At 44.0% G+C, this 27058-nt stretch overlaps 1 protein-coding gene across 1 annotated transcript in view; it reads right to left on the bottom strand.

The window, feature by feature from the left end:
• Window positions 1-27058, bottom strand: part of TRAPPC10 (trafficking protein particle complex subunit 10) — a 74552-nt gene that overhangs the window by 39461 nt on the left and 8033 nt on the right. Inside the window, exons 2-6 of the mRNA XM_020883575.2 lie at window positions 15999-16080; window positions 12071-12206; window positions 4527-4723; window positions 2095-2290; window positions 220-331 (exon numbers count right to left, since the gene is read on the bottom strand). Coding sequence (XP_020739234.2) covers window positions 220-331; window positions 2095-2290; window positions 4527-4723; window positions 12071-12206; window positions 15999-16080 — 723 coding nt within the window. The remainder of the gene's footprint in view (window positions 1-219; window positions 332-2094; window positions 2291-4526; window positions 4724-12070; window positions 12207-15998; window positions 16081-27058) is intronic.

The following is a 27058-nucleotide window of genomic DNA, read 5'->3' as shown; positions in this document are numbered from 1 at the left end:
CACTTTCACTCCTCAAGATTCTTTCCACAAGCGTGACTAACACCTAACTCTCAATTCATTCCCTATAGCAACCATGGGAATATATCCTGCATGATCTGTTTTTTAAAAAACACAGAAGATGATTTAATCATTAGGTAAATAACAGCAGCTTCCATACTAGTTAAAAGTGGGGAAAGCTACGGTGAGAAAAGAACTTGTTTCTAAAACTTCACTACTCACCCCCAGCACCAAAGTTGACAACATACTGAGAAAACAAGGCGTCCAGTTCATCGTACTGCACCAGGGCATCTTCAAACTGCTGCAGCATCTCAAAGACGAAGGCAAGCTCCTCCTAGTCACCCAAAAAAAGTTTATAAAAGAAAACACAAAATTATAAATCAATGTTTTGAAACAAGAAGCCACGAAAGATCACAAGAGAGAAAAGCAAGCAGCATCATGAATAATGTTTATGCTAAGAAAAAGAAAATCAAGTTAATGACCGTGCACAGACAGAAGCAGGAAAAGGCCAGCATGACTCCTGGAGTCTCTCTGTGACCTGCCAGGCCTGACGGCTCAGCCTCTCGTCCTTGGTACTTCCTTGCCTTCCCAGACACACACTCTTTAATTAGAATTCTGCTCTGTGGAACAGCGGAATCTTCTCCTTCATTTACTTATTAAACCAACTACTTATTTATATCTATGGAGACACAAGGATACTAATTCTGTCCCACAGGGTGAATCTCTGGTCTGTCATTACTCATTTTGCTGCACACACTGCTCCTGCTTTGGGTGTCAGGAGGCCCCTGGAGGTGGTGTGTGTGCTCCTTTGACAGACCTCCACCTTTTTCCTGAGCACCTCCTTACTTTCTGCTTTTACAAAATATTGCTATTTTCCCTACATTAGCCCTGGAACCAATCACATCCACAAGGATGTGGCAACTTTTATTGGAGAATGCAGTTTAGAAACCAAGATCTTAGCACTAAGTCTGCTCACTGCTACTGAGGTGTCATTTTTTCCCAGATCCCATCAGAGGAGACAGCAAAGCAATATTTACATGCACACATATTAACCCTCACCTACACATACATCAGTATTTCTGAATCTATCTATCCAGCCATCCAGTTATCCAACCACGAGTTCACTAATTCTAAACCAATACCACTATATTCATTTGGACTCTTCTCTTTCCTTGTCACTACTCTTAGGAAATAAGTTTAATAAGATTGAAGGGTAAAGAGACAGGGTAATCTGAAAGTTCTGTCATAGTCGGTCATACAGGGAATTATGAACATGTTCAAATTCCCTGATGTTACCCAAATCATCCAAATATCACCACGATAGAAGCATCAGAATAAGAGACAAACTTTAAAATTTCTAATTAGAGTTATTTATTCAAGGTGCATTATTTCTTCAGTAATTAATATACAAGTGATATTTAAATATGAAAATTATAAAATATAAAACTCATGCTTTTCCAGGCAAAACATGGTGAACAAAGAACAAGGACCCTCTGCAGTGCAAGGAGGGTCTCCTCCCTCAAGCTCCTCTGTTTCACATCACTTTGTTCACTTAACACACTCTTCCTCTTAAAAAACAAGAGAACTGATTATAGACCACAATCTTTGGAAACCTAAACACTTTTGTAAGCCAGAGTAAAGAAACCAGCTTAAGACAATCTTTCATTGGAACCCAAAGTTATAAAACTACGGAGGAAACATACTTGGGACTCAAGCAGTTTAACCACAGTGCCAGGCAGGCAGTAGACATCTTATCATCAGGGTCATCACCAATGCTGGGCTCCACAGCCTAAGCCAGGTCCATGGTAGACATCCAGGAGGCCCGAGACACTAACAAAACCAGAACTGCTCTGAGGATAAGGTCATTTCACAAAAGGCTAGATGCCAAGCTCTGAAGCAGCGAGGCAGCTGACACAGAAATTACTCAGGAGACTCTCCAATGCTCCTTAATAAGCCAAGAGAATGAAGCTGGCCACTACACTGTCATTTGGTCTTATAAGCTATGTCCATATGAATGACCCTAAGAGAGCTGCCCTATTCACAAGAATGAAGAGGGAGGGAAAGAGAAGGACAGTCTCACTCTATGTACTCAGGTACCTGCACCATGAAATATTCACAGAAGCTCCAGCCTGGCTCCGTCCTCTTCTCCCTCAAGGTTCTCATATCATCCTCAAACTTGCCTAGGTTTTTTGTAAAAGACATAAGAAGCAATGTCCTGAGTTTGGTCAGGAAGGCATTCCAGGATTCCTGAGTTCGGGAGGAGTCCTTCAAGGGATCAGAGAGCACGACACACCTGTGAAGACATGAACAGACTGTGCAGAAAACACTCCAGGCACAGAACCACTGCCCAACGGTGACCAGTGCTTTGGACGCAAACCGGCTTCCTCCCTCCTCTCCCTTTCTTCCTTCTGTAACTGGTGAAAAACATCAGGCAGGTGACGAGACATGAGATGAAGAAATGGTTTCATCGTGAGCTGGTCTAAGGCCACGTGAGCAGTCAGTGCTGTTACAAGAGGGGTACTGTGGGATGGCTGGGGGGGTTATGATGAGTCACAAGACTCAGACCCTGTCTGCAGGGTGCACTGGGAAATAAGATGGCTGCGCCTCAGTTCCCAAACCCCAGGTGCCCTGCCCACTCAAAAGCCTCTTTGGGTTCCCTGTGACTGACAGACTAAAATGCAGATGTTTAACATGGTACCTGCGGATCGTGACAACATGGACTAGCCCAGTTGTCCAGCTCTGATTCCAATTCTCTCTAGTTCAAGCCCGCTCAGTTTCTTAGGCATTCCTGCTTTTCTACCCAACACCTTCCTACTCACCCCACACAACCCTGCCCAGCTGACACATCCTCACTGACCCTCTCCTCAGCCCCCGCCCCAGCTGCTCCAAGCTCAGCCCCATCGACTCCATGACCAGTGTAGTCAGTGCACCCTGGAAACACTCTGCACTGTTAGTCTGTCTCTCCCACCGGACTGTGAGCTCAAGAGAAGCCTTAATAAACAGTAAATAAAGGCTTAGAAGGATGGGCTTAACTTATGGGACTTTGCTGATGGCTCTTACAGAAAAGAATCTGCCTGCAATGCTAGAGACTCAGGTCTGATCCCTGGGTCAGGAAGATCCCCTGGAGAAGGAAATGGCAGCCTGCTCCAGTATTCTTGCCTGGAGAATCCCAGGCAGAGGAGACTGGTGGGCTACAGACCACAGGGTTGCAAAGACTCAGAGAGGACTGAGTGACTGAACAACAACAAAGGTATGATACAATTTCACTACAAAAAAACTTTGTATCCACGGTGTACAAATCTCACAGGCAAAAAGTTACAAGTGTTTCCAGTGGATCTGGAAAAGTTAACCTGTTCATCCAATAGGCTGGAAAAGGTAACTTACTTTATCCTTGAAAACAATATAATCTAGAGAGATGAGTAAATCTGAACTCAGAAATAACTTCTAAATATTGATGCTGTGAATTTGAACATTTCTCCTCTAGAAATATTTGAGGAGAAATGGCAAATGAACAGATTTTAAGTTTCATTTCCTTTGGGCTCCATCATACCCCCTGGAGGAAGGACTGAGGATTATCCTCGACCATAGGACAAAGGGTGAAACAGCCACGGTCTAGACAGCCCACCAGATGAGTAATGAGTACCAAGAGGGAAATTTTAAAACTGGTAACTGGCCTTGATTCAGTCACCCCACTCCCTACACTCTACCCCATTAGATACTGTTTCTTCCCCTGAAAGATAAAGGGGTCCAGGCAGCTCAGCCTAAGCCCCCTGCCCCATGGGAGTAAAGTGTATTTGTTTACTGTATGAGCTGCTAGGGTCTACTGGCTCAGCAGTTTCTCATTAAGGCATTCTTAAGGATTGCAATCATCCACGTTTATTTCTGAGCAGATGCAGAGTTCTCTACTACAGGGGTGGATGAAAAAAGAAACCTACACAAACAGCAACCACGGAAACAATATTTTCCCTCAGTGAGCTGGTGCTTATCAACCAGACAATACATCCTTTACACTCTCCATCTCTCGTTAAGACCGTCAACATTTACTATTTCCAGATCTTCTCCTCATTAATAAAAACAACAAACAAAGCTTTGGAAATCCCCATCAAGCGTTGTTAACTGAGAAAAGGAGAACCCAGAGCAGCTGATGAAGTCTGGGCTGGTGGGGGCTGCCCTGAGCAGAGCGGCATCCACAGAGCAGGCGTGGAGCGCCACAGGCGTGGCAAGGAGCTCCGGGCAGGGGCCTCCCTGTCACTGGGATGCTGCTGCAAAGACAACGCATGACCCTGTGTCAGCAATACTCACCAATAGCCTGGAAATGCACTAAAACTCTTACCCAATTTTTCTTTTAGGGAATCGGTTAAGGAGACAATTAAGGAGGGGCCTGGTCTCCTCTGCTGCATCCACCACATGCTCAAGCTTCAGGCACAGGGCAGGCACTCACAGAGCAAATACTTATGATCACCCGGAAGCCAGTAAACTATCTCACCTAAATGTCAGCCCCATGAGGTTAACAGCAAACACACACGTACCTGTCACTCTGTTTATTACAGAAATCATTTCTTATTTTGTCCACAATGGAAGTTCGAGGAAGTATGTTGGTTTTGTTTTTTTTCTTGGCATCATTTTCAACCACCACAATTAACCAGTCCACGGAGCTATATGCTTTCAGAACATTCTGCCACTTGGTGAGGTCATCCTTTACAGTAGCTTTATAAACTTCAGTATCCTGAAAATAAATGAGTCACCGTGAACGCAGATTTATCAACACTCTGTAGTTTACAGAGCAAAGGAGCCTAATAACAGAGATGGCAGCACGCTTTCCTGCTCTGGGGCGGGGATGCTCCATGGAGAGTCCGTGGCCAGTCCCAGCTGCGGGCGCCCAGGGCAGGCTCCCACCACGTCCCGGTGCGCGTCATCCCTGAGACCAGGGACACCAAGGAGATCCTCCAACGCTCTGAGGGAGAGTTGGAAAGACAGAGGGCCAAGCATGCTGCCCACTGAGATACACTCTGCTAAGGAGGCTGGGATTTTAAAACCCAGGTCTGCAGGGCTAGGGCCCTGGCCCCAAACACGGCAGGGTCCCCTCCGGTCACGGCCCCTCCATGACAGGAAAGGGGAGCGGCCGGTCCCGCTGCAGGCCCACTGCCATCTGGGGGCGGGGGCCTCCCCGTGGTTTCCTCCACAGCCCCATGGCACTCCAGGAGCCCCCAGAACCACTCCAAGCTCAAGGCCACTCGCAGGCCATGTCAGAGACAAGGCAGCTTTAGAGGTGACCCAGACAAAGCGGACAACCCAGGGCTTTTGGAAGTTTTTCTCATTCACATGGCCTCAACAGGAGAGCCAACATGGGCCTGGAAATCAAAGCTGCTCCTGACTTGGGGCCTGAACACCAGCCTGCTGGAGACAGTAGTCCTTCTACCCTGGACATCAACAAGCCCAGCCTCGGCTCTCCTCCAGAGAGAAGCAGGGAGACACAAATTCTCCTTGCTTTGTAACTGTTTACAACTGACCTTATGCTCCATGAATCCACTCAACAGATAAAGAGCAAAAATCAAAACCAAGATGCTTAACTCATTTCAATATCAGGTATTTAAAAATCTTTGGAAACTATAATTAATGTCTACTGTCTAAATATATTCTTTCCCTCTTTGAAGAGAAGGATTCCTTATTATCCTGCCCATATTTTCTCCGGATTTCTTTAGTCTCTCTTGAATAATACTCATGTGACTGATCTATGAATGAGTTAAATCTCAAATTCTGTATCAAGTCCCTCCCTTTCATTTAATCAGTAAGTGAAAAGTTCCAAAAGGCAGTACTTAAAAATGTTAAAAACTGCTACGCCCTCAGTTTAACTCTGAAACAACTACAATCTGAAAAAGAACTTTTGGTTAAAAGGAAAACCATCCCACAAAATTCTGATTTCTGTGAATTAATATCCAACAGTAACACACTCACATACTGCTTATTTTCCACACAATGGCACTGCTTAGGACCAGAAGTTTTACAGGGCTGGTATTCTGTCAGAACCCAGATACCTGACACCTGGAAAGTGAAACCGGAAGGACAGGGGGCAGCAGCCCTGGACCCAGCAGTTTCAAAATCAAAGCACAGACACAGATCCCAGGGCCCACTGGACAGGGAGAGGTGAGGCAGCATGACAAGCTCCAAGGAGGTCTTCCCAGGCACCCTTCTCCACAACCCACAGCGGGGGGCGGGGGGGGGGGTCGTCACACCCCAAGAGGACACCAGCCCCTCTCCTGGGGACACTGTGGGTGGCAGTCAAATTTAAAAGTAACTTAAATAAAGCACAAGAAAATTTCTGGGATTATATAAAATAACAGCACCGAACAAGATAAAATTCACAATGTCTAGCATCCAATAAAAAACTGCCAGGCAGGTAAAGAAATAAGAATCTAAGATCTATAAAAAGCAGAAAAATCACTCAAAAGAAATAGACTCAGTAAATATGGATAACAGAATTAGTAGATAAGGCCATTAAAATAGCTATTGCTGCCATATTTCACATGTTCATGAAGGCAGAGAAAGACTGATGCTAGCAAAGACAGGAAAGATATTTTAAAAGAAGGAAAAGACCCCTGAGGAACTCAAAGAGATGAAAACCACAATGTCTAAACTGAAAAATACACTGGGTAGGACTAAGAGCAGATTAGACACTGTAGAAGAAACAATCAGTTAACGTGAAGGCACCAGAACAGAAATTATCCAAATGAAACACACAGAGAAAAAGACTGATGAAACGTCCACAATGCAAGGACTTGGGAGATGTCAAGTGACCTCACACAGAGGTGACTGGAGTCCCCGAAGGAGAGAAGAGGAACAGAAAAAATATTTGAAGAAATAATGACCAAAAATGTTCCAAATTTTATCAAAATTATCAATCACGGAAGTAAAAAAGCAAAAATAAAAACCCAAAATTCAAGCACAAGAAATGAAGCTCCACCATGGCATAGCATAGTCAAACTGCTTAAAATCACTGATAAAGAAAAAGAATCATCAATGTATGGCAAAAACCACTACAATATTGTAAAGTAATTAGCCTCCGATGAATAAAAATAAATGAAAAAAAAAAAAGAATCTTAAAACAACAGAGGAGGACTTCTCTGGTGGCCCAGTGGTTAAGAACCCACCTGCCAATGCAGGGAACACCAGTCCCACCCCTGCTAAGAGAAGATCCCACCTGGCATGGGGCAACTGGGCCTGTGAACCACAACTACTAAGGCTGCGCTCTAGAGCCCACGAGCCTCAGCTACTGAACCTGAGCGCCTCGGAGCCTGTGTTCCACGAGCGAGGCCACCACAATAAGAAACCCACGTGCCACAACTGGAGAGCAGCTCTCACTTGCCACAGCTACAGAAAGCGCAAAGGCAGCAACCAAGACCCAGTGCGGGCATTGATTAATTAATTAATCAATTTTGGGGGAAAAAACACCAAAGGAAAGACATTTTATGTACAGAATAACAGTAAAAAATGAAAGATTTTTCATGAGTAACAATGGAAACCAAAAGACAGTGAAGCAACATCTTCTAGGTGCTTAAAGTGGGTGAAGGTGGGGCAGGGAGAACCTTCAAACAAGAACTCTCTATCAGGGAAATATTTTCCAAAAATAAAGGCAAAATAAATAGCTCCTCAAATATTTAACAGCTGAGAAGAACTCATCACCAATGGACCTGCACCATACAGAAGTTGAAAGAAGTCCTTCAGGCAGAAAGAAATTAACACCAACTGAAAACCTGGACCCACACAAGGAAGGGGCTGCCCCAGAAACGGTAAACAGGCAGGCAAATACGAAAGACACACCTTCCCAGGTTTATTTTCTTTAACACATGCTTGATGGTTTACAGCAGAAATAACAACGATGTACTGTGCAGTCTACCACACACGTAAGACTGAATGTATGCCACAGTAACACGAGGCAGGGGAATGAAAGGCAGTGCTGTGATATCCGTATACTGTCTCAAGCAGCACAACAGACTTGAAGGAAGCAGGTGTAACTTACAGTGGGGACTATAAACCCTAAAGCAACCACTAAAATAACACAACAGAATTTTACTTGTAAATCTAAAATTCTAAACGTTGTCAACTTGCTCCAGGAAATTTTCTTAATAAAAGAAAAAGTGAAAGTGAAGTCACTCAGTCATGTCTGACTCTTTGGGACCCTACAGACTTGTAGCCCACCAGGCTCCTCTGACCACGGGATTTTCCAGGCAAGAATACTGGAGTGGGTTGCCATTTCCTTCTCCAGGGGATCTTCCCAACCCAGGGACTGAACTCAAGTCTCCCACATTGCGGGCAGACTCTACCATCTGAGCCACCAGGGAATCCCATGGTGGGATTCTCCACCCACGGAAATTTTCTTAATAGATGATAACCAAAACTAAAACAGAAAAAAAAAAACAAAACTCCACAGGATTCCTACTAGGAAATGTAAGTTTAAGGAGGAAAAAAAACATCTATAATGTCCACCTGATGCAAAGAGCCAAATCCTTGGAAAAGACCCTGATGCTGGGAAAGACTGAAGACAAGAAGAAAAGGGGACGAGAGAGGATGAGATGGTTGGATGGCATCACCGACTCAACTGACAAGAGTTTGAGCAAACTCTGGGTGACAGTGAAGGACAGAAAAGGCCTGGTGTGCTATAGTCCATGGGGTCGCAAGGAGTCGGACATGACTGATTTACTGAACAACAACATGATGTCCACAAACACTAAATACATCTTGCAGCAAAAATGTAAGACTTTCATGAAAAACGTTACAACACATTACAAAAGAACACAAAAAAGCCATAAAGAACGGTTCCCAGAGGAGAAGATGCATCATCATTAAAATTCTTCTCAGATGAATGTATTAACAATTTCAAGGCATTCCCAATCAAAACACCTCCAGTCTTCTGGTTTTCTTCTTTTCAAACAGTTATCTATGACTTTGTAACAAACCACTACAGAACAGAGCGGCCCAGAAGACTGTTATCAAGTCTACAGCTCGTCTGCTCCACCTGGTGTCAGCTGTGGCCCTGGGATATATTTAAATTCACATCTTTAAAGACCTATTTCACTAAAAATTTAAGAATGAAGATAAATGTACTTCCAACTCAAAACAACTAGGAAAAGAACAAAGTAAACTATAAGGAAACAAAAAGGAGGAGACAGTAAAAAAATGAAAGCAGAAATTAATGAGATAGAAAATGTACTAACAGTATATCAGACTAACAAATGAAAATCCTGATTCTGGAGGAGGGGGGAAAAAAATCAAACTAGCTATTTTCATCAAGAAAGAAAAAAAAAAACAACACCAATATACAAAACAAGAAATAACAATTGAGAAATAACTATTGACACACAGCACATTTTAAGTCAAAACAAGACTGCTTCATACATCTCAAAGGAAAGAGATTTTAAAATTTAACTGAAATGTAAAATTTGTAAGAAAAATACAGTTTATCAAAGTAGACAAATGGTTAAAACAGACCAACTTTCATGGAAGGAATACAGAACAGGATCAAGAAACTATCCCATGAGAATGTCAGGCCAAGATGATTTCTCAGGAGAACTCTATCAAGTTATTTTTATGAATCAAGCATAACATTGATAGCTAAACCTTATAAACACAATACACAAAAAAGTTAAAGACCAACCACTTCTGAATGCAGATGCAAAAAATCCTAAATAAATTAGAACAGACACCAATGTCACATTAAGAAAATAATACTCTGACCAAGTGGAATATACCAGGAATACAAGTATGGTTCAAAAAATACCCATTACCAGTAACATAATTCAACGTATTAGTAGACCTAAGTGAGAAAAATCATGATTATCTCCACCAGGTATGACAAAGCCTTTAACAGAGTTCTACAGTGTATTCCTAATTAAAAAAACTCTCAAGAAAACAGGAACGGATGGAAGTTCCTTCACACACTGATTCAAATTCACCTGATTCCCACAGCCAGCACCCTACTTATTGGGGAGGCACCAATCACAGGCATTAGCAATCAGGAACAAGGAAAAGATACCCACGGTCTCTACCACTAACAGACAATGTCCTAGACCAGGAAAGTAATCTGAGACATAAGAACTGAAAAGGAAGCAGTAAGACTCTGCACGTGGCATCACAGGATGATTGGAAAACCCTAGACTTTGGGGCCTGGAGACACTGGTTTTGAGAATCAATGACAAAACAAACTCAAACAACAACAAAACAATTCAGCAAGGTTAACATGGAAAAAAAAAACCCAACAGTCTCCATACACACAAAAAATCACCAACTGGAAGATACGATGTGAGAAAAAAATCCCACTGAAAATAGCAACAAAAAAGGTAAAATATTTAGAAAAGGAATTTAATACTAAGGTTCACATGAAAAAAATAAACAAGCCAGAGCAACTAGGCAAACACTGAAAAGAATGACGCTGAGAGTGACCAGCCCAACAAGGTTTGAACATGGACTATCAGGCCAGAGAAAGTACACACTGCACACCAGCTCTGAACTCTTCTCAGCCAGCCTTGTTTCAGGCTGTCCTGTGGGTATAGCAACTCTGAAACTATTCTATGCATACTGTAGCCCTGAGCAGGTAAGTGAATGTGCCCCTGTTGTCAGGACCAAGGTGGATAAACACACAGAACAGGTTAAGCAAGACAGCGCCCTGGGGTAAGGCTAAAATCAGAGGCATCAGTATCAAGTCATGATTTCTAAGACACGTGCTTTCAGAGCCCTGTGGAGTCAACTGGCACAACAGCAGAGCCACTCCCACCATGCCAGGGGGACTAATGCCCTGGGAAAAAACACCCGATTCCAACACAGGGGTAGCAAAGGGACAAGAACCCAGAATATCCTGTTGTGTCGAAAGTTAGAAAGAGCTCAGAAGGCCACAGGAGCCAGTTTGAACTGACTCTCACTGGCCAAACCTGAGACAACTTGAACATCAAAATAAGGATAATGAACTATAAAGCACTAAAAGAGAAACAGACACAGGTTTCTGATAAGTTGGGAAGAGGTGTGTGCAGGCTGTGGTGATGTCTGGGTCAGGAAGATTCAGCCTGGTGCTAAATCCAACCTGGATGTTGGAGGATTCCCGTCACTGTGCCGTAGGAGTGCCTCCCTGCAACAACTGCACCCATCACATGGCTTGTGTTGACCTCTGTGTTCCCCAAGAGCTCAGAGCACTGCTACGTGCCAGGCAGAGGTTGCCTATGTGCCTGGTCCAATAAAACCCCAGGCGTCGCATCTCTAACAAGCCCCCCTAGTGGACAATGCCTCACATAAGCTAGCCTAAGGGAAAGGCTACAAAGTCAGCAAAGTCAAAAGTACACGGGGTGAAGGGAGCCCAGGGTGAAGGAAGCCCAGGTGTGAGTGTCCAGTCCTTTCTCATCAGAACTACAAAAACTACTCCGTATCCTCAGATCCAGGTTAAAACGTCACAATGTGTAATGATTCATGTATTCTATACACTCCTAAATGCTTATTTTATTAGAGTTGAAACAGATAGAACAAATGACTCACAGAATTTTCTATTCGTTAATGAAAGAAGGATTCAGGTTCATGAGAACAGAACTGGCAAGTACAAGTAAAGGCCAGGGTGCCCACAGCAGGAGTGTCCGCTCTCTCAATGGGCATCACAGAGCACCTCCTGCACCAGACTCAGGTGGTGAGTTAGGAGACAGTTCCCTGCCTACAGGGAGCCTGCCAACCAGTACCAGAGACAGACAAGGACTCTCAAGGAGAATAACAGCCATGTGGTGAGTACAGGGTGTTACGAAAACAAAGCTGAAAGGAAATATTAGAAATAGCCAGTGCCCACCAGGACACAGCGAGATGGCCCATAAGAACCGGAAACATAGGAAGTAATCTGGAGACTGTGTTTGGGGATTACGATGAGTATTCTGCACTGGGCCAGAGCAGAAATGAGCCATGGCAAAGTCATACACTTGGGTGAAGAATGGAGAAAAGAGAATACAAGAAAATTAAAACAGTAAATTTCAAAAAGTAGAGCTGTCTCAGCGAAACCCAGACCTGTGAGTCCTCAACCCATTATGACCTTCCCTGAATGGATACTCACACAGCACTCCGTCCAGTAAACGTGCAGGAAGGGGAAGGTCAGCAGAGCTTTGTTCCCTTCTTTGGGCAGCAGCTCCTCTTTGAACTGAACAAAGTTAGACTCCAGGTGAATCATCTTTGGAGCCCGGCCATAGGACCTATCAACAATTGTAAACAAGTCACTGAGAAACATGAGAAAGTTCAGCAGAAGGAAAAGGAAAAAAGACAACAATCAAATCATATCTATGCATTCAGAAGTGCATAGGTGATATTAACCCTGAATTTTAATTATTATATGTTCCATTTGAAAAGATGCTATACATTATTTTAAACAGTTAATGTGTCAAAGCTCTTCATAATTCCATTTGCAACAATACAAACTTCTGAGAAAAATAAATGTCAGTGTACAGTCACCATAAAAGAAGCAGAGAGTTTCCCAAATGTCAAAAGTGCAGTTTGAAACTACCAAAGCTTTAAACTGCTCTAATATTTTTGCGACAGACTGCATTATCCAAAAGAGAGAACTGTCTGGTGAAAAAGTACAGGTTTCTGTTTGCACAGCATAAACAGCGGTAACCACCATCCTCCAATTTTTTTTTAAAGGACATCTCAAGGAAATTTTTAAAATAATTTTTAAATTTATTTCTGACTGCTCTGGTTCCTTGCTGCTCTTTGTGGGCTTTCTCCAGTTGCGGCAAGTGGGGCTGCTCTTCGTCGCAGTGCTTGGGCTTTTCTTGTTGTAGAGCACGGGTTCCAGGCATGCAGGCTTCCGCAGCTGCAGTGCGTGGGATCAGTAGCTACTGGGTTCTAGGGCACAGGCTCAGTAGCTATGGCTCACAGGCTTAGTTGCTCCGTGGCATGTAGGATCTTCCTGGAACAGGGATCAACCTACACTGGAAGGCAGATTCTTACCCACTGCATCACCAGGGAAGTCCCATCCTCCAACTTTCCTCAATCCAAGAACAAAGATCCCAGAAGCTACATGCATCTAATCGATGGCTATCACAGAGTATGGACGCTATTTTATTATACTTCTAAAAATAAATTAGGCTACATACATCTCTTTTCCATACCTCATTTTCCACCTCTAGTGAGCTGTGTCTCTTAAATATCTACAGATGGATTTTATTCCTTTTGTCTAACCTAAGGAATCTCCATGATGAATAAACTGAAAACAACCATACTGAATGTTGTTATGCTTTAACTTGTGGATTTTCTATTTCACGCTAGTTTTTTTCTGTCCTTGGTGAAATTAATCAACTTTTCTTTTTCCATCCTTTTTCTCTATTAGCTTGAAAGTTTAATCTTCTATTTCTTTTCTGTTGTTATTTACATTTTAATTTTAAATATGCATAAACTTAAATTTCCCTTTCAAAAAGTACAGTGTCTATCTCGCCTTGAACAGGACAAAGATACTACACTGTTTTCTTTCTGCTTTCTTTCACATTCTGAAATTTTAGATTTTTAATTTTTAAAAGCACTGACACCATAATATAGTGAAATATTTGCTATGATTTGCTTTCAGGCAGCTGCTCCCTTCACCCTGTGAATTCAGGGTTCATGTTCCTGATACATGTGTTTTCCTTGAGACACATTCCTTAATTACTTCAGAGGCAGTAGCACAGTTTCTGATCATACACCTCTGAAGGTGTTCCTGGTGACGGCATGTTTCCAGCTATTTCCATGCTGCGGCGGCAGCAAGTATAAGAGGGGAGCAGGGCTCTGGACAGCACCATGTGGTGGCGTGTGGACACCCGGCCCAGCCGGTACCCTGTCTCTCCAAGGCCAGGGGGCGGCTGAAGACAGTCCTCCCGCTGTGTGAGTAACACACAGCTCTCGAGTCAAGGTGGGGCTTCTTAGAACTCAACTCTCAGTCTCCTTAGAACTCAAGTCAAGGTGGGGCTTCTTAGAACTCAACTCTCGGTCTCCTTAGAACTCAAGTCAAGGTGGGGCTTCCCTCGTGGCTCAGCTGGTAAAGAATCGGCCTACAATGCGCAAGACCTGGGTTTGACCTCTGGGTTGGGAAGATCCCCTGGAGAAGGGAAAGGCTCCTCACTCCAGTATTCTGGCCTGGAGAAGTCCATGGACTGTATGGGGTAGCAAAGAGTCGGACACAACTAACTGAGAGTCAAGTTACAGCCCTTAAGTCAAAGTACTCCTCTTAAATGCTCTATCTTAGGCTGCATTTTAAATGCTGTAAGAGACTGTAGACTCGGTTTTTCTTTTCTATTTCCTGATGTGGCTTTTTGTTCGCTTGGTTTTTTCATTCTGCTTGACATCCAGCAGCCCCTGAAATCTCCGAACTCACTTCTGGGAAAGCCTGGACACCGGTGCTTCAAACAGGGCCCGTCTCTCTAGCCACTCCACAGTCACTTCTGAAATACCTACTACACGGACATGGAAACCTATGGACTCAGCCTTCACGGCTCAGCTTTCCTCTCGGACCTCCATCTCTGGCTCTCAGCTCTCAACTCCGGAGTTCTCAAGTGCAATCTCCCAACTCATCACTCTGTTCTTCAGCTACACAGAAGTTCAGTGCATGAAGTCACGTTTCTGCTTTAATTTTGTTTCCCAAGATCTAATCAATTACATTTTTGCAAAGTGAAATATACACCCTTTAACATGTCAAACAATACTAAAGAGCCACACATACACACACACCCCTCTGCAACCCGTCTTGCCCTTGTCTCCCAAGGTCCTGGGCCCCGTCACCTGTCAGGGACCCGCCTGCTTCTGAGGGTGTCCCCTCTGCAGACACACAGAGGGCTCTCCCCCCCACTCCTCTGCCAGTCCTTCTGCTCCCAGAAAGATACCCACGTCTGCGCTGCTGCCACCTGCGCCTCTCTGTCCTTAAACACTGAGGCCTTTCTAGTCCTCTTCTCTCATTTAGCTTTCAAGGAGGTGAAGAAAAGAATGTGCCTATTAAATCTATGCAGGGTCTCTATTCCATTTTTTTCTCATAACCCCATTTCTCATTTCTTTTATCTTTCTGAATGTTTGAATAATGTACACTTGTTTGAAATCCTTTCCAATCACTCCATTTCTTCATATATTATTAAATTCTTCCATTTGCTGAATTGTTTTCTCTCATTCACAACACTGGGCCTCCTCAATAGTTGAATAATTTTTCTGTAAGAGAATTCTCCCAGTTCTGTACATTCTTTATATTACATTTTGGTAAATAAATACATTCCTTGTAACACTAAGCAGGCACAAAGATTAGACTAGATTCAACAAATAGCCTGGTAAAGTCATCCAGAATGTTAATTCTTCATGTTAGGAGGGTAAAAACCAGTGGTCAGAAAGGAATAATGTAGCAAGAATCAGAATTACATGAGCATGAATAACAACAAGAAATTTTTCATTTATCTTGGTTAAAATCAGATTGCCAGTATTAACAGGTATTAACAATAGTAATATTATTAATAAACAGTATTAATAATCCAAACATTTTCTATAAATAATATCTAATCTTACCAGAAGTTAGTTTTTCAGTAAAATAATTCAAAGTCAATTATTTCCTCAGAACAAGTCGTTAGAGGAACAATTACTAACAACAGGGCCAATGGGAAGACTGATCTGATTGCACTCCTAATTTTAAAGACCATCCTTCTGTCCACTTTCTCATCCTTAAGAGGACACAGGCACTCAGGGTGACAAAGTCCTTTTGGTTAAGACACAGAGGCACCAGCTCTACTGAGGAATATAAGTGCACATCTCCTTAACAAAATGCCACCAGGAGTCAGAAGTCACCTCTATACAAGGGGCCTGTGACTCCGAAGACGTGCCCCATTTCTATCATCCTAGGTCTTCTTCAGAAAACAACACGTTCCTTAAAAAAAGGCCCACAGATTATGGGCCCTTCTTCTCAGTCTCCTTAGAACTCAGGCTCTCACTTTTACTGCTTCACTCACTCAAACGCCTACAAAACAAGGAGGGAGATGCCATACCTTCTCCATTCCATCGGTTCTCTTGGAAGCTGTTGGGAAAGTGTCGGGTAAATGGAGGTAAATAAATTCTGATCTCCAGCACCTACAACAGGAAGAAACATGGCACTGTTAGGTAAATATAGGGAAAATGGGCTCTAAAATGTATTAATTGGTATTTTTAGACAATTTAATAATTTAGCAAAATGACATCACAAAACAGGATGATTTGTATCTTTAAAGAAGTGGTCTCTAGGAAAGTCAGCACTTGATCTAACTTCGCCCCCACTGGCCTCCCTGAGGAGACAAATTCTCCCCAGGTGTAAGAGGAGGAGGAAGAGGAGGAAAGTGGAGCCACCAGCCTGGGTCTGACAGCTAAGGAGGGCGGAGCTGGACCAACCCTGCCCAGCCGCGCACCTGTGTCGGCTCCTACAGCCACCTCTTCAACTTGGATGGAAGAGCCGTGACACTCCAGGCAGAAAAGGAAGCCAGGACAAGTGGATGCTAGTTTCTTCACCACATTCCAGCAGGAGCCAAGACACACAGGCTACTCTGTGTACACAGTACCCAGGACCCCACACACACCTGCTCTCACTCATCCTCACGGAAAGTCCTGGAGGCAGATCCGACCGCACACGGAGGACAGAGGAGCTGCAAGGGCCCTGCGCTCAGAGTACCCAGCTTGCTGGTGACAGAGACCAGTGAGGAACTCAGGAGTCTCTGACTTCACAGCTCAGCTGTTAACTCAGCTATTTCATCCCAGCCTTAACAGAACTGAAAAATCCACTTAGCTCTCCTAAAATGAGAGTATAGCCACATCCTACTTCAGCCTAGGAAGAACCTTTCAATACCAATGGCTCAGTCTTACACTCAAGATCCTCTACCGTTAAGCAAAACCTTTTTCCAAACTGCATTTATACTGATCTTAAAGAAATCATTGGAAAGCGATGTGGGCCACTAACATACTTATTTTGTCACCAGGAACCAAAAAAAACAAAACAAAACAAACAAAATGGAACCTTTCCCAAACCGCATAAGGATGTCAAGTCAGTACAGAGAGGAGTGATGTTTCTGGGCAACTGAGCTGATCCTCAGAGAGGCAGTGGGGCATGGGGACTGGACACAGATGCTGGAAGGTTGACCACCTGGGTCCATCTGAGCTCCACCACCTACTAGCTGAATACGCTTGGGAAGACCATGAATCCTTTCTGTGCCTCAGGCACCATATGTGAAATAAGAAAATAAGAATAGCTCCTAACAGGGTTATTTTGAGACTGAGTCAACACAATAACCTTGAACAAGGCCCGGCACAGAGTAAATCGTTAATAAGGTTACTATTAATAATTTATTGTTGCTATAAAAACAGCTTTTAGGTTTTAACTCATCAGTTTTCACTGCATTCATGTATTTGGTAATTGTCTTAGAAATCATTAAAGTAAGAAAACCTTTAGTTAGCTTCTAATTTCTTATCTTTGAGTGCCAACTCCTGCTGCCCCTTGAAAAGGTTCTAGAATTAACATATAAAAAAAAATGACTACTCTCTGCTGAAAAGAAATTAGGGCAACCACAGGGAAGCTTTCTCCTCTTTCACTTGGTTTTTTAGATATATGCTCCTTGCAATAAAGCCTCACATAAAGGTACAAGTAACCTCTGCAACAGGGTAAACAAATGAAGTGCCTCCTACACACCCTCTTCTCAAGTGTCTCCCGCAGGAAATCCTGTTAAACAATATAAAACTTGTCCAACTGGAGGCTGTAAAGTAACAATTTTTCTTACATTCAATCATGAAATAAATCTTTAATCTGTGTCCTAAATTTAATTTTAAAAGATTACAGGTCAATTAACACATCTGTCAAGGGCAGAGACATCATCTGATAACTGGGCACTGAACATGTGACCATTTGATCTCAGCCCCTGTTAAAGAGCTGAAATGTGTCTCAGCAAAATTCATACATTGAAACCCTAACCCCTCAGCACCTCTGTTATGTGACTGTATCTGAAAGAGGTGATTAGGTAAGAACAAGGGCTTTTGAATGGGCCCTGATTAAATCCCTTCAGAAGGAAAGTGAAGTCGTTCAGTTGTGTCTGACTCTTTGCAACCCCATGGACTGTAGCCTACCAGGCTCCTCCATCCATGAAATTTTCCAGGCAAGAGTACTGGAGTGGGTTGCCATTTCCTTCTCCAGGGGATCTTCCCCACCCAGGGATCGAACCCGGGTCTCCCGCATTGCAGCCAGACACTTTACCATCTGAGCCACCAGGGAAGTTGATTAAATCCCTTAGGCATCCTTATAAGAGAAAATGTGTACACACGGTCACCAGGGCGGGAAAGACCATGTTAGGATGCAGCAAGAAGACATGGCCACTGACAAGCCACCAAGGGAGGTCTCACAGCCAGCCCTGCTGACACCTTGACCTTGGACCTCCAGCCTCCAGGACAGTGAGGAAATAAAGTTCTGCTGTTTCAGCTCCCCCCCCCCCCGCCATCCCCAGCCTGGAGTATTTTGTTACCCCGAGCACCCGGAGCAAACTGACACAGCACCCTACTTTTCATTCCCACCCACTGAAACCGTATGTTGACTTAACATGAAGAAAAGCCACCATGATTTTCTCAGAACACATGGCTATTATTAATGATAATACTCTCAAGTTTTTATACTGAGTATTATGGAAAACAGAGGGAGGTATCTTTGAAAATGGGCTAGAAAGAGCCATAAAAGACAGACAGGAAAGAGCTTATATGTAAAACCTCAGAAGAATAAAATCTCCATTCACTTGATAGGTAATTAAATTAACAATTGTATTAATACTTTGTAGTACCCCAAAACAGCTCAACCAGTTAGTAGAAAAGCTACTGGAGTGCTGAGGTGTGAACTATAAGAGCAGCTTCATTTTGATCCCATGGGCTGCACAGGGGCATGAGAGAAACAGGGAATCGGCTGTTAGAATACAGCTACTAGAAGCAAAAATGAGGCTTAAGATGATGTGTTGGGAGAACTTTGTTCAGATAACTGCTGTGTTTACTTTTCTTACTCAAGAGGGCTACTAAGATTCACTCAGACTTCCCTGGTGGTCCAGCAGTTAAGAATCCGCTTCCAATGCAGGGGACACAGGTGTGATCCCTGGTTATGGAACTATGATGCCACACACACGCTGCAAAGCAACTAAGCCCCATGTTCCACAACAAGAGATGTTTGAGAAAAAGGCAGGTGGAGCCCTGGGTTCCTGACCACCTATGACTCTCTTCTTATGTCTGCCATTTGTGATCAGACTCTGGTCAACGCACTCAGTTATATGAGGCAGACCTTCACTATTTTCTGCATTAGGACTGCATTCTCTGAGATTTTTAGAAGCATATATTTATGCATTAATCACATAATTTTAAAATTTTTATGTTAAAAGCAGGTAAGAACTAATTAAACATGGCGGGGGGGTTAAAAAAGATGATTTCAGTGACAGGTATATATGGGTCACATTTCAATAAACTCAGCTGAACATTTTCTTAAAATTTTAAAAACAGAAGGACTTGGGAACTCAATTATAAAATAGTTAACTCTTACCAACATTGAGAAGACACTAACACATGTCCAACAGAATATAAATAAATATAGATAAAGATGTGTCATTTAGATTTTCACATGCTAGCAAGGTAATGCTCAAAATCCTTCAAGCTAGGCTTCAACAGTACCAGATGTACAAGCTGGATTTAGAAAAGGCAGAGGAACCAGAGATCAAATTGCCAACATCCACTGGATCACAGAAAAAGCAAGGGAAAAAGAAAAAAGAAGAAGCAAGGGAATCCAAAAAAATATCTACTTCTGCTTCACTGACTAAGCTAAAGCCTTTGATTGTGTGGATCACAACAAACTGGAAAATTCTTAAAGAGATAGGAATACCAAATAGGAGACTTACCTGTCTCCTGAGAAACCTATATACAGGACAAGAAGCAACAAATAGAACCAGACATGGAACAATGAACAGGTTCAAAACTGGGAAAGGAGTACATCAAGGCTGTATACTGTCACTCTGCTTATTTAACTTATATGCAGAGTACATCATGCGAAATGCCAGTCTGGATGAAGCATAAGCTGGAATCAAAACTGGGAAAGGAGTACATCAGGGAGAAATATCAACAACCTCAGATACATGGATGATACCACCACAATGGCAGAAAGTAAAGAACTAAAGAGCCTCTTGATGAGGGTAAAAGAGGAGAGTGAAAATACCAGCTTAAAACTCAACATTCAAAAAACTAAGATTATGGCATCTGGTTCCATCACTTCCTGGCAAATAGATGGGGAAAAATTGAAAAGAGTGGCAGCTTTTCTTTCCTGGGCTCCAGAATCAGTGTGGACAGTGACTGCAGCCATGAAACCAGAAGACACTGCTCCCTGGAAAAAAAAGTGAAAGTGAAAGTCGCTCAGTGGTGTCCGACTCTTTGTGACCCCAGGGACTATAGTCCACGGAACTCTCCAGGCCAGAATGCTGGAGTGGGTAAGCCTTTCCCTTCTCCAGGGGATCTTCCCAACCCAGGGATCGAACCCAGGTCTCCCACATTGCAGGCAGATTCTTAACCAGCTGAGCCACAGTGGAAGCCCAAGAATACTAAGTGAATACTGGAAGAAAAGCTATGACAAACCTAGGCAGTGTATTAAAAAGCAGAGATATCACTTTGCCGACAAAGGTCTGTATAGTCAAAGCTATGGTCTTTTCAATAGTCATGTAGAGATGTGGGAGTTGAACCATAAAAAAGGCTGAGTGCTGAAGAATTAATGCTTTCAAATTGTGATGCCAGAGAAGACTCCCGAGAGTCCCCTGGACTCTCATGGACTGTAAGAAGATCAAACCAGTCAATCCTAAAGGAAATCAATTCTGAATTGTTGGAAAGACTGATGCTGAAGCTGAAGCTCCAATACTTTGGCCACCTGATGCAAAGAGCCAACTCATTGGAAAAGACCCTGACGCTGGGAAATACTGAGGGCAGGAGGAGAAGGAGGGCAGAGGATGAGATGGTTGGATGGCATCATTGACTCAGTGGACAGGAGTCCATTGAGCAAGCTCTGGGAGATGGTGAAGGACAGGCAAGCCTGGTGTCCCTGGGGTAGCCAAGAGTCATAAACAACTTAGCAAATGAACAACAAAAAAAAGACGGTAAGAAATTGGCTATTTTTGAAACAACTCTAATTTTCAAAGAAGTCAATTAGAACTAAAAATAGAAACCTGTAGGCCAGACAGTCTTTTAGACCCAAAACACCATCACTAAGATCAGAATCTAAGCCGAGTAACAAGTCCAGACCAAGCCCAGGAGGGTGTGGCAGACCCGCCCAGCCGCACTCAGGGCCACTCACAGCTGAGGTCTGTCGCACAGCATTGGCTTCACCCCCTACCAATGTAAACAGCAATGGAAACTTTCACTTTCAATCATTTTTCTGCACAAAACTTTTATTTTAGGATCCACTAGAACTGCAATGTCACAAGGTTATTTATTTATTTATTTATTTTCATTTATTTTTCACAAGGTTATTTAGTGTCAGAGCATTTTTAAATCCTGATCTTCAGTTAACAGTCAACTGCGACCAGAACAGAATCAGTCTTATGTTGATACTTTAAGAGCAGAGCTGAGTCCACGGTCCTGTTCTGTGTGAAAGTGCCTCCAGCAGAGGAAAGGCACACGAAGCTCAACCCTGCTGGAATCAACATCCAACCAAACCATGTGAACTGGCTCTGTCTGGGGTGGAGGTTAGAAAGAGATCCCCATCTGCATCTCAGGAACACTGGGTGTCTACACTAGGCTAACATAAAGGCATCAATTCTCTTAATTGAGAAGAAAATATTTGTATCTCTGTTCAAAAAGCTATACGTTTGTTGTTGCTAATGTAGCTGCAATATTTATGGTTATTTATATGCAGTATTTGGGTATATGTAATATTTATGCAATCATTTTTTTTTAATTTAAGATTTGATGATGACATAAGATTGCATTAAGCACTAAACCACCTACAGAAAGGGTAGCATAAATTAACAAAAGTGATGCTAGTGCTCCAAAGTTACCAATCATGCCTCGGGGGGAACAAAAGGTTAAACAGAAAAGTCATCTATTTGTTGGGAAGGACATAGGGCTTTCATACTTATAGCTTCAGACACGTGTCAAGGGCATTCAGAAACTGACAAAATCGTCCTGCTCCCCTGGGGCCTGTGAACATGCTACATTACGCGGCAAGGAAGAATCAAGGTTGCAGGTGGATTAAAGCTGCTAGTCAGCTGACCTTAAAATAAAGAGATGATCCTGGCTTATCCGGACAGGCCCACTGTGCTCCCAAGGGTCCTTACACGGCAAAGAGCCACAACCAGAGAGATGGCGTCATGAGAAAGACCGAACTGGGGCCCAGAGAGCCAAGGGAGCGGGCGCCTCCAGATGCCGGAAAGGGGATTCTCCCCTGGAGCCCTCAGAAGGACCAGCCCTGCCCACATCTCAGTCCAGAGAGAACCACGTCAGACTGCCGACTTCCACCACTCAGAGAAAATACCTCTGTTACTTTTAGACACAAAGTCTACCTAATTTGTTACAGCAGTCACAAGCAACTGACACAACCATGAGAAGTGAAGTCATGGGACTGATTTAAAACAAAGAAAAGCATTTGATTTGCCAACCCCCTCCCCCAATCTGTGTACTATTCCCAATCTGATGGTCTGGGAGGACTTGCTATAAGCACTAGAGGGTCTGGCCCCAGAGGAGAACTGGCCGACAGAAGTCAGAGGAGGGACCATCCGTTTACTGCGCAGTTGCTCATGCTCAGTCACCCTGAGTCCTCCCGGCAGCCCGAGGGCCACCCCACACAGGGAAGCCCAGGCACCCACGGCTCCCCGCCCAGGTGAGTCAAGCCGCTCCTCAGGGTAAAGCTGCCCACTCTGGACTCAGCATTCTGCACTGCTGCTCCAAGATGCTTCTTTCTCTCACTTTATTGTTTCTTGGGCTTCCCGGGTGGTTCACTGGTAAAGAATCTGGCTGCAATGCAGGAGATGTGGGTTTGATCCCTGGGTTGGGGGGATCCCCTGGAGGGGATGGCAACCTACTCCAGTGTTCTTAAATCACATCTCAGCCCATTCTGCCAACTTAGCGCTAGCTGTCATGACAGGTCTGGTCCACCAGTATCCCCAGCCTGCCGGTGACAGACACCTGCTCGCTCTCCCCGGTGCTGCCTCACTCCCGCACCCAGTTATGCAATCAGCACCACCCTGCCTGCAGGCGTGACCAAAGGGACAAAGTACAATGTGTGAGGGTTCATCGGGTTCCATAATGTGGGAGTTTGCAGAAAAGAAACTACAACCAATACACAGAGGCCACTCAAGAGACAGAAAGTCCCAAAGTCTCCCTTTTTTAAGAAGAAGGACAAGATAGTAATGGCCTTCTCTAGCACTCAGAGACCACATTGGACCCAAAACTCAGGAATTTAACAGAAAAAGAAAGACTGGATAAGTGCATCTATATATAAAAAGACCAAAGAATCAGGCTTTGAAGGTTTATGTATGTTTAATAAAATACAGGGAATATAGTCAAGCTACAGCTGTTTGAATCACAGCATTTGCAATTCAGGAGGACATCTTGCTCACTTTAGGCACATGTGGACTGGAGGTTTCTCACAAAACGCTCCTTCCCTGGATTTCCCTCTCACCTCCTTAAAAGTCTGTTCAAAGGTCACTCACTTTCTCAATGGGGTCTATGATTTTCAAAAGGAGCACCGTTTTGAAGGGGGATTTGAACTAGCAAAACTGTGCTTACCAGAGCCCCAGCAATCCTCACAGTGATAGACCCCAACAGATACATGGGGAAAATATATTTGATTGCAAGACTGTGTCAAAGAGCAAAAGATGAAACCATTCAAATTCCACTGATGGATGACCAGAATAAACCACGGCACACACGTAACAGGGCTGCGAGGACTGTAAACAAGAGAGGCACCACCTCTACACTCCGTCCTCAACAGAAATGTTGAGGGGAAGGCAATGTGGGGAAGGTGTGTGCGGTCTGCGATCTCTTATCTAAGAAAGGGAAATACCGATACAACAGGGACTCCTTCCTATGGAAGGAGACGCTTCAGGCCAGGGAGGGACAGGGCAGAGAGGACAGGGCTACACACTGGATTGTTGCACTGCTGGTGGAGGTCACAGGGCTATCAGAGGCTGTGTGAGGCAGACTGAGGAGGGCCCTGGACCCACAGCACCAGGATCACCTGGGCATCTGTGAGAGGTCCTCACGCCCAGGCCCCACCCTATCCTGCTCCATCAGAAACTCTGCCCCCTACGAGCACTCCACGGGATTTTGATCCTGTCTGAGGGCCTTGTTCTATCATCCCCAAGCATGCCTGAAAACTGGAAGAAAAAATACCTGAGAGAGAGAGAGCAGGGAGAAAGCACATACAGAGGACAGAGCAGTTAAATAAAGCCCTGAAGTCCTGAATCTGAGCTGAAAAGATCAGAGTGACTTTAGAGCCCAGCTCTTCCCCCTATAAAGGCCCAGCAGCAACTACGAAATACCATCTCCCACCAGAAGGAATCGGGGCTCCCTAAACGGCTGACTTCAGGGCCAGGGCAGGAAATGCACAAAGTGAGTCTGGAACATCATGTTACACCAGAGAGCAAAGAAACTAAAGATTCCTACAACAAGGATTCCTACACCTCAGAAGCCAGCTGGCAAACGGGACACAAGGCAACCCCCCCCCCTCCCCGCCCCGCCTCAAGACTCTTCAGCAAGCGATAAGGAACCACAGAGGGGAAAGGGAAACTAAGACTTCTAGAGGGAATGAAAACATTAATCTAAAAACCTACTGCCGCTAAATAATTTAAAGCATTTTCTTAAAAAGGACATTTCAAGACACACTGGAAATGTAAACACTCAATATTTGATACTAAGGAACTGTATTTTTAGACATGATAAAGGTTTTGCAGTTGTATTTTTTAAAGCCCTTATCTTTCAGTGATACAGGCTGTCTTAGCTCAGGCTGCATGACAGAATGCCCCAGATGGAGTGGCTTAAACAATACATACAACTGTTTTCCTCCTTGTTCTGGAGGCTGAAACCAAGGTGCCTCCTCGTGGCTTCCCAGTGAGGGCTCCCCTTGCTAACTTGCTCTCCCACCCTCTCCTCCTCTTCTTACGAGGCCAATGACCCCACCATGAGGTCCCCACCCTTGTGACCCAAGCCAATCCTAATTATCTCCCAGAAGGTCCCATCTACAAATAGGACCACATTACTGGTTTGGGCTTCAATGGAGGAATTTGGGTGGGGCATACAAATATTCAGTCCACAACACATACACTTACTGATAAATGTTCGATGCCTGAGATTTGCTTCAAAATAACAACAGGATTAGAAGAAATGGGCGGGGGGTATAAAGAAGCAAGAGTGACCACTTAGTTGTTGAAACTGAGTGATAGGCTTGCAGGGGTTCTTCATACTATTTTTTTTTTAATACAAGTTTGCAAGTTTCTATAATAAAACGTTTGAGATGTTAACAATTCTCCCATTTCTCTTACCCTTTTCTCTTTCTCCTTTCTTCCTAACATGAATCACCTATTACATAATATAATTTACCCTGTATGCACACAATCTACACTTATGCTGGAACGTAAGCTCTAAGACAGCCAGGAACAAATGCTAAGGACATGCGATGATGCTGAATCCAGGGCCCAGTTCTTCACTAAACAACGCAGGGCCCCCAAAGGCCAGGATACCCTACAGCAGATGGAGTGATGGCACTGGCTGTCAAGTTGTCAAAAGATGAATTTAACTTTAGACTCAGGAAGATTACACTAAAAACTGCCAGTACGGCTACCCTACTCAGTTCTTCGACTGCTAAACTAAAGAAAGTGATGTTTCTATTCTACTGAGCTCTGTGGCAAAGGCCTTCTCTCAGGGATAACTTGAGGCACAACCCCTTTTCTGTGTGGGCAGACGGTGTCTGACTCCTGGACCACTTGGCAAGGTTGCGGAGGACGAGGAGTCGGCCACCCTGGGCCTGGTCCTCACTGCGTCACCAAACACTGAGGGGCCTTGGGCAGGCACAGAAACTGGCCCTCAGGCCGTCAGCCTCAAGATGCCCTACCTGTTGGCCCTTCCCGCAGTTCACCTCAGTGTTTAAGACACTTTCAAGCTGACCTGGCCAGACTAAGAGTGCCTACAAATGGTGAGCTGTGAATGCAGTAAAAATTGTTACCACAGGCGTTACTGTTAGTTCTAAGACTCTATCTAAAATCACAGCTCTGAAACGCATGCAACTACTTCTAAACACTAAACAGATCTGTTGAAAAAAGGAAAAATTTCCAAACACATGACATGACACTCCCTGGTGAAAGCAAGGTATAAGCCTGCTGCCAGTTTCTTCATAATTTCTCTGTTCACTGTTTTTAAAAACTAATTTTATTTATTGATGCACTCATTATTTTATTTCTGGCTGTGCTGGGTCTTCGCTGCTGCACAGGTTTTCCTCCAGCTGCAGAGAGCAGGCTTCTCACTGTGGGGGCTTCTCTTACTGTGGAGCACAGGCTCCAGGGTGCGCGGGCTCCAGCAGTAGAGGCACATGGGCCCAGCAGGCGCAGCTCACGGGCTCCAGAGCACAGGCTCAGAAGTCGTGGCCCACGGGCTCAGCTACTTCATGGCACACGGGATCTTCCTGGACTAGGGATTGAACCCATGTCTCCTGCATTGGCAGGCAGATTCTTAACCACTGAGCCAACAGGGAAGCCCTCCCTGCTCACTTCTTTACAAAATCTGGCAAACGAGGGCCTAACACAACTTGAGGAATGAAACATCATGTAACACATGTGCAGAAAGCCAAATAAAAGCATTTATTTTCTTGGGGAGAAAAAAAGGAAAGAGAGGTTGTGTAATAGATTAATCTTTTCTTAAGAGATCATCCCACCTTGAGTCAACATCTCAAGCCCAAAATTGCAGATACCATGGACTTGCTCAGGGGTCAGGAGCACAGTAAGGACATGCCTCTAGACAGAGGAAGTGCTATAAAACCAAAGACACATGATGGATGCTGCCAACGTGCACCTGGATGCCAGTGCGGACACCATAATCA

The sequence above is a fragment of the Odocoileus virginianus genome, chromosome 4 (assembly GCF_023699985.2).
Source record: "Odocoileus virginianus isolate 20LAN1187 ecotype Illinois chromosome 4, Ovbor_1.2, whole genome shotgun sequence".
Taxonomy (NCBI): Eukaryota; Metazoa; Chordata; class Mammalia; order Artiodactyla; family Cervidae; genus Odocoileus; species Odocoileus virginianus.
The sequence above is the reverse complement of the archived record's forward strand: the minus strand, read 5'-3'. Positions and strand labels throughout refer to the sequence as shown.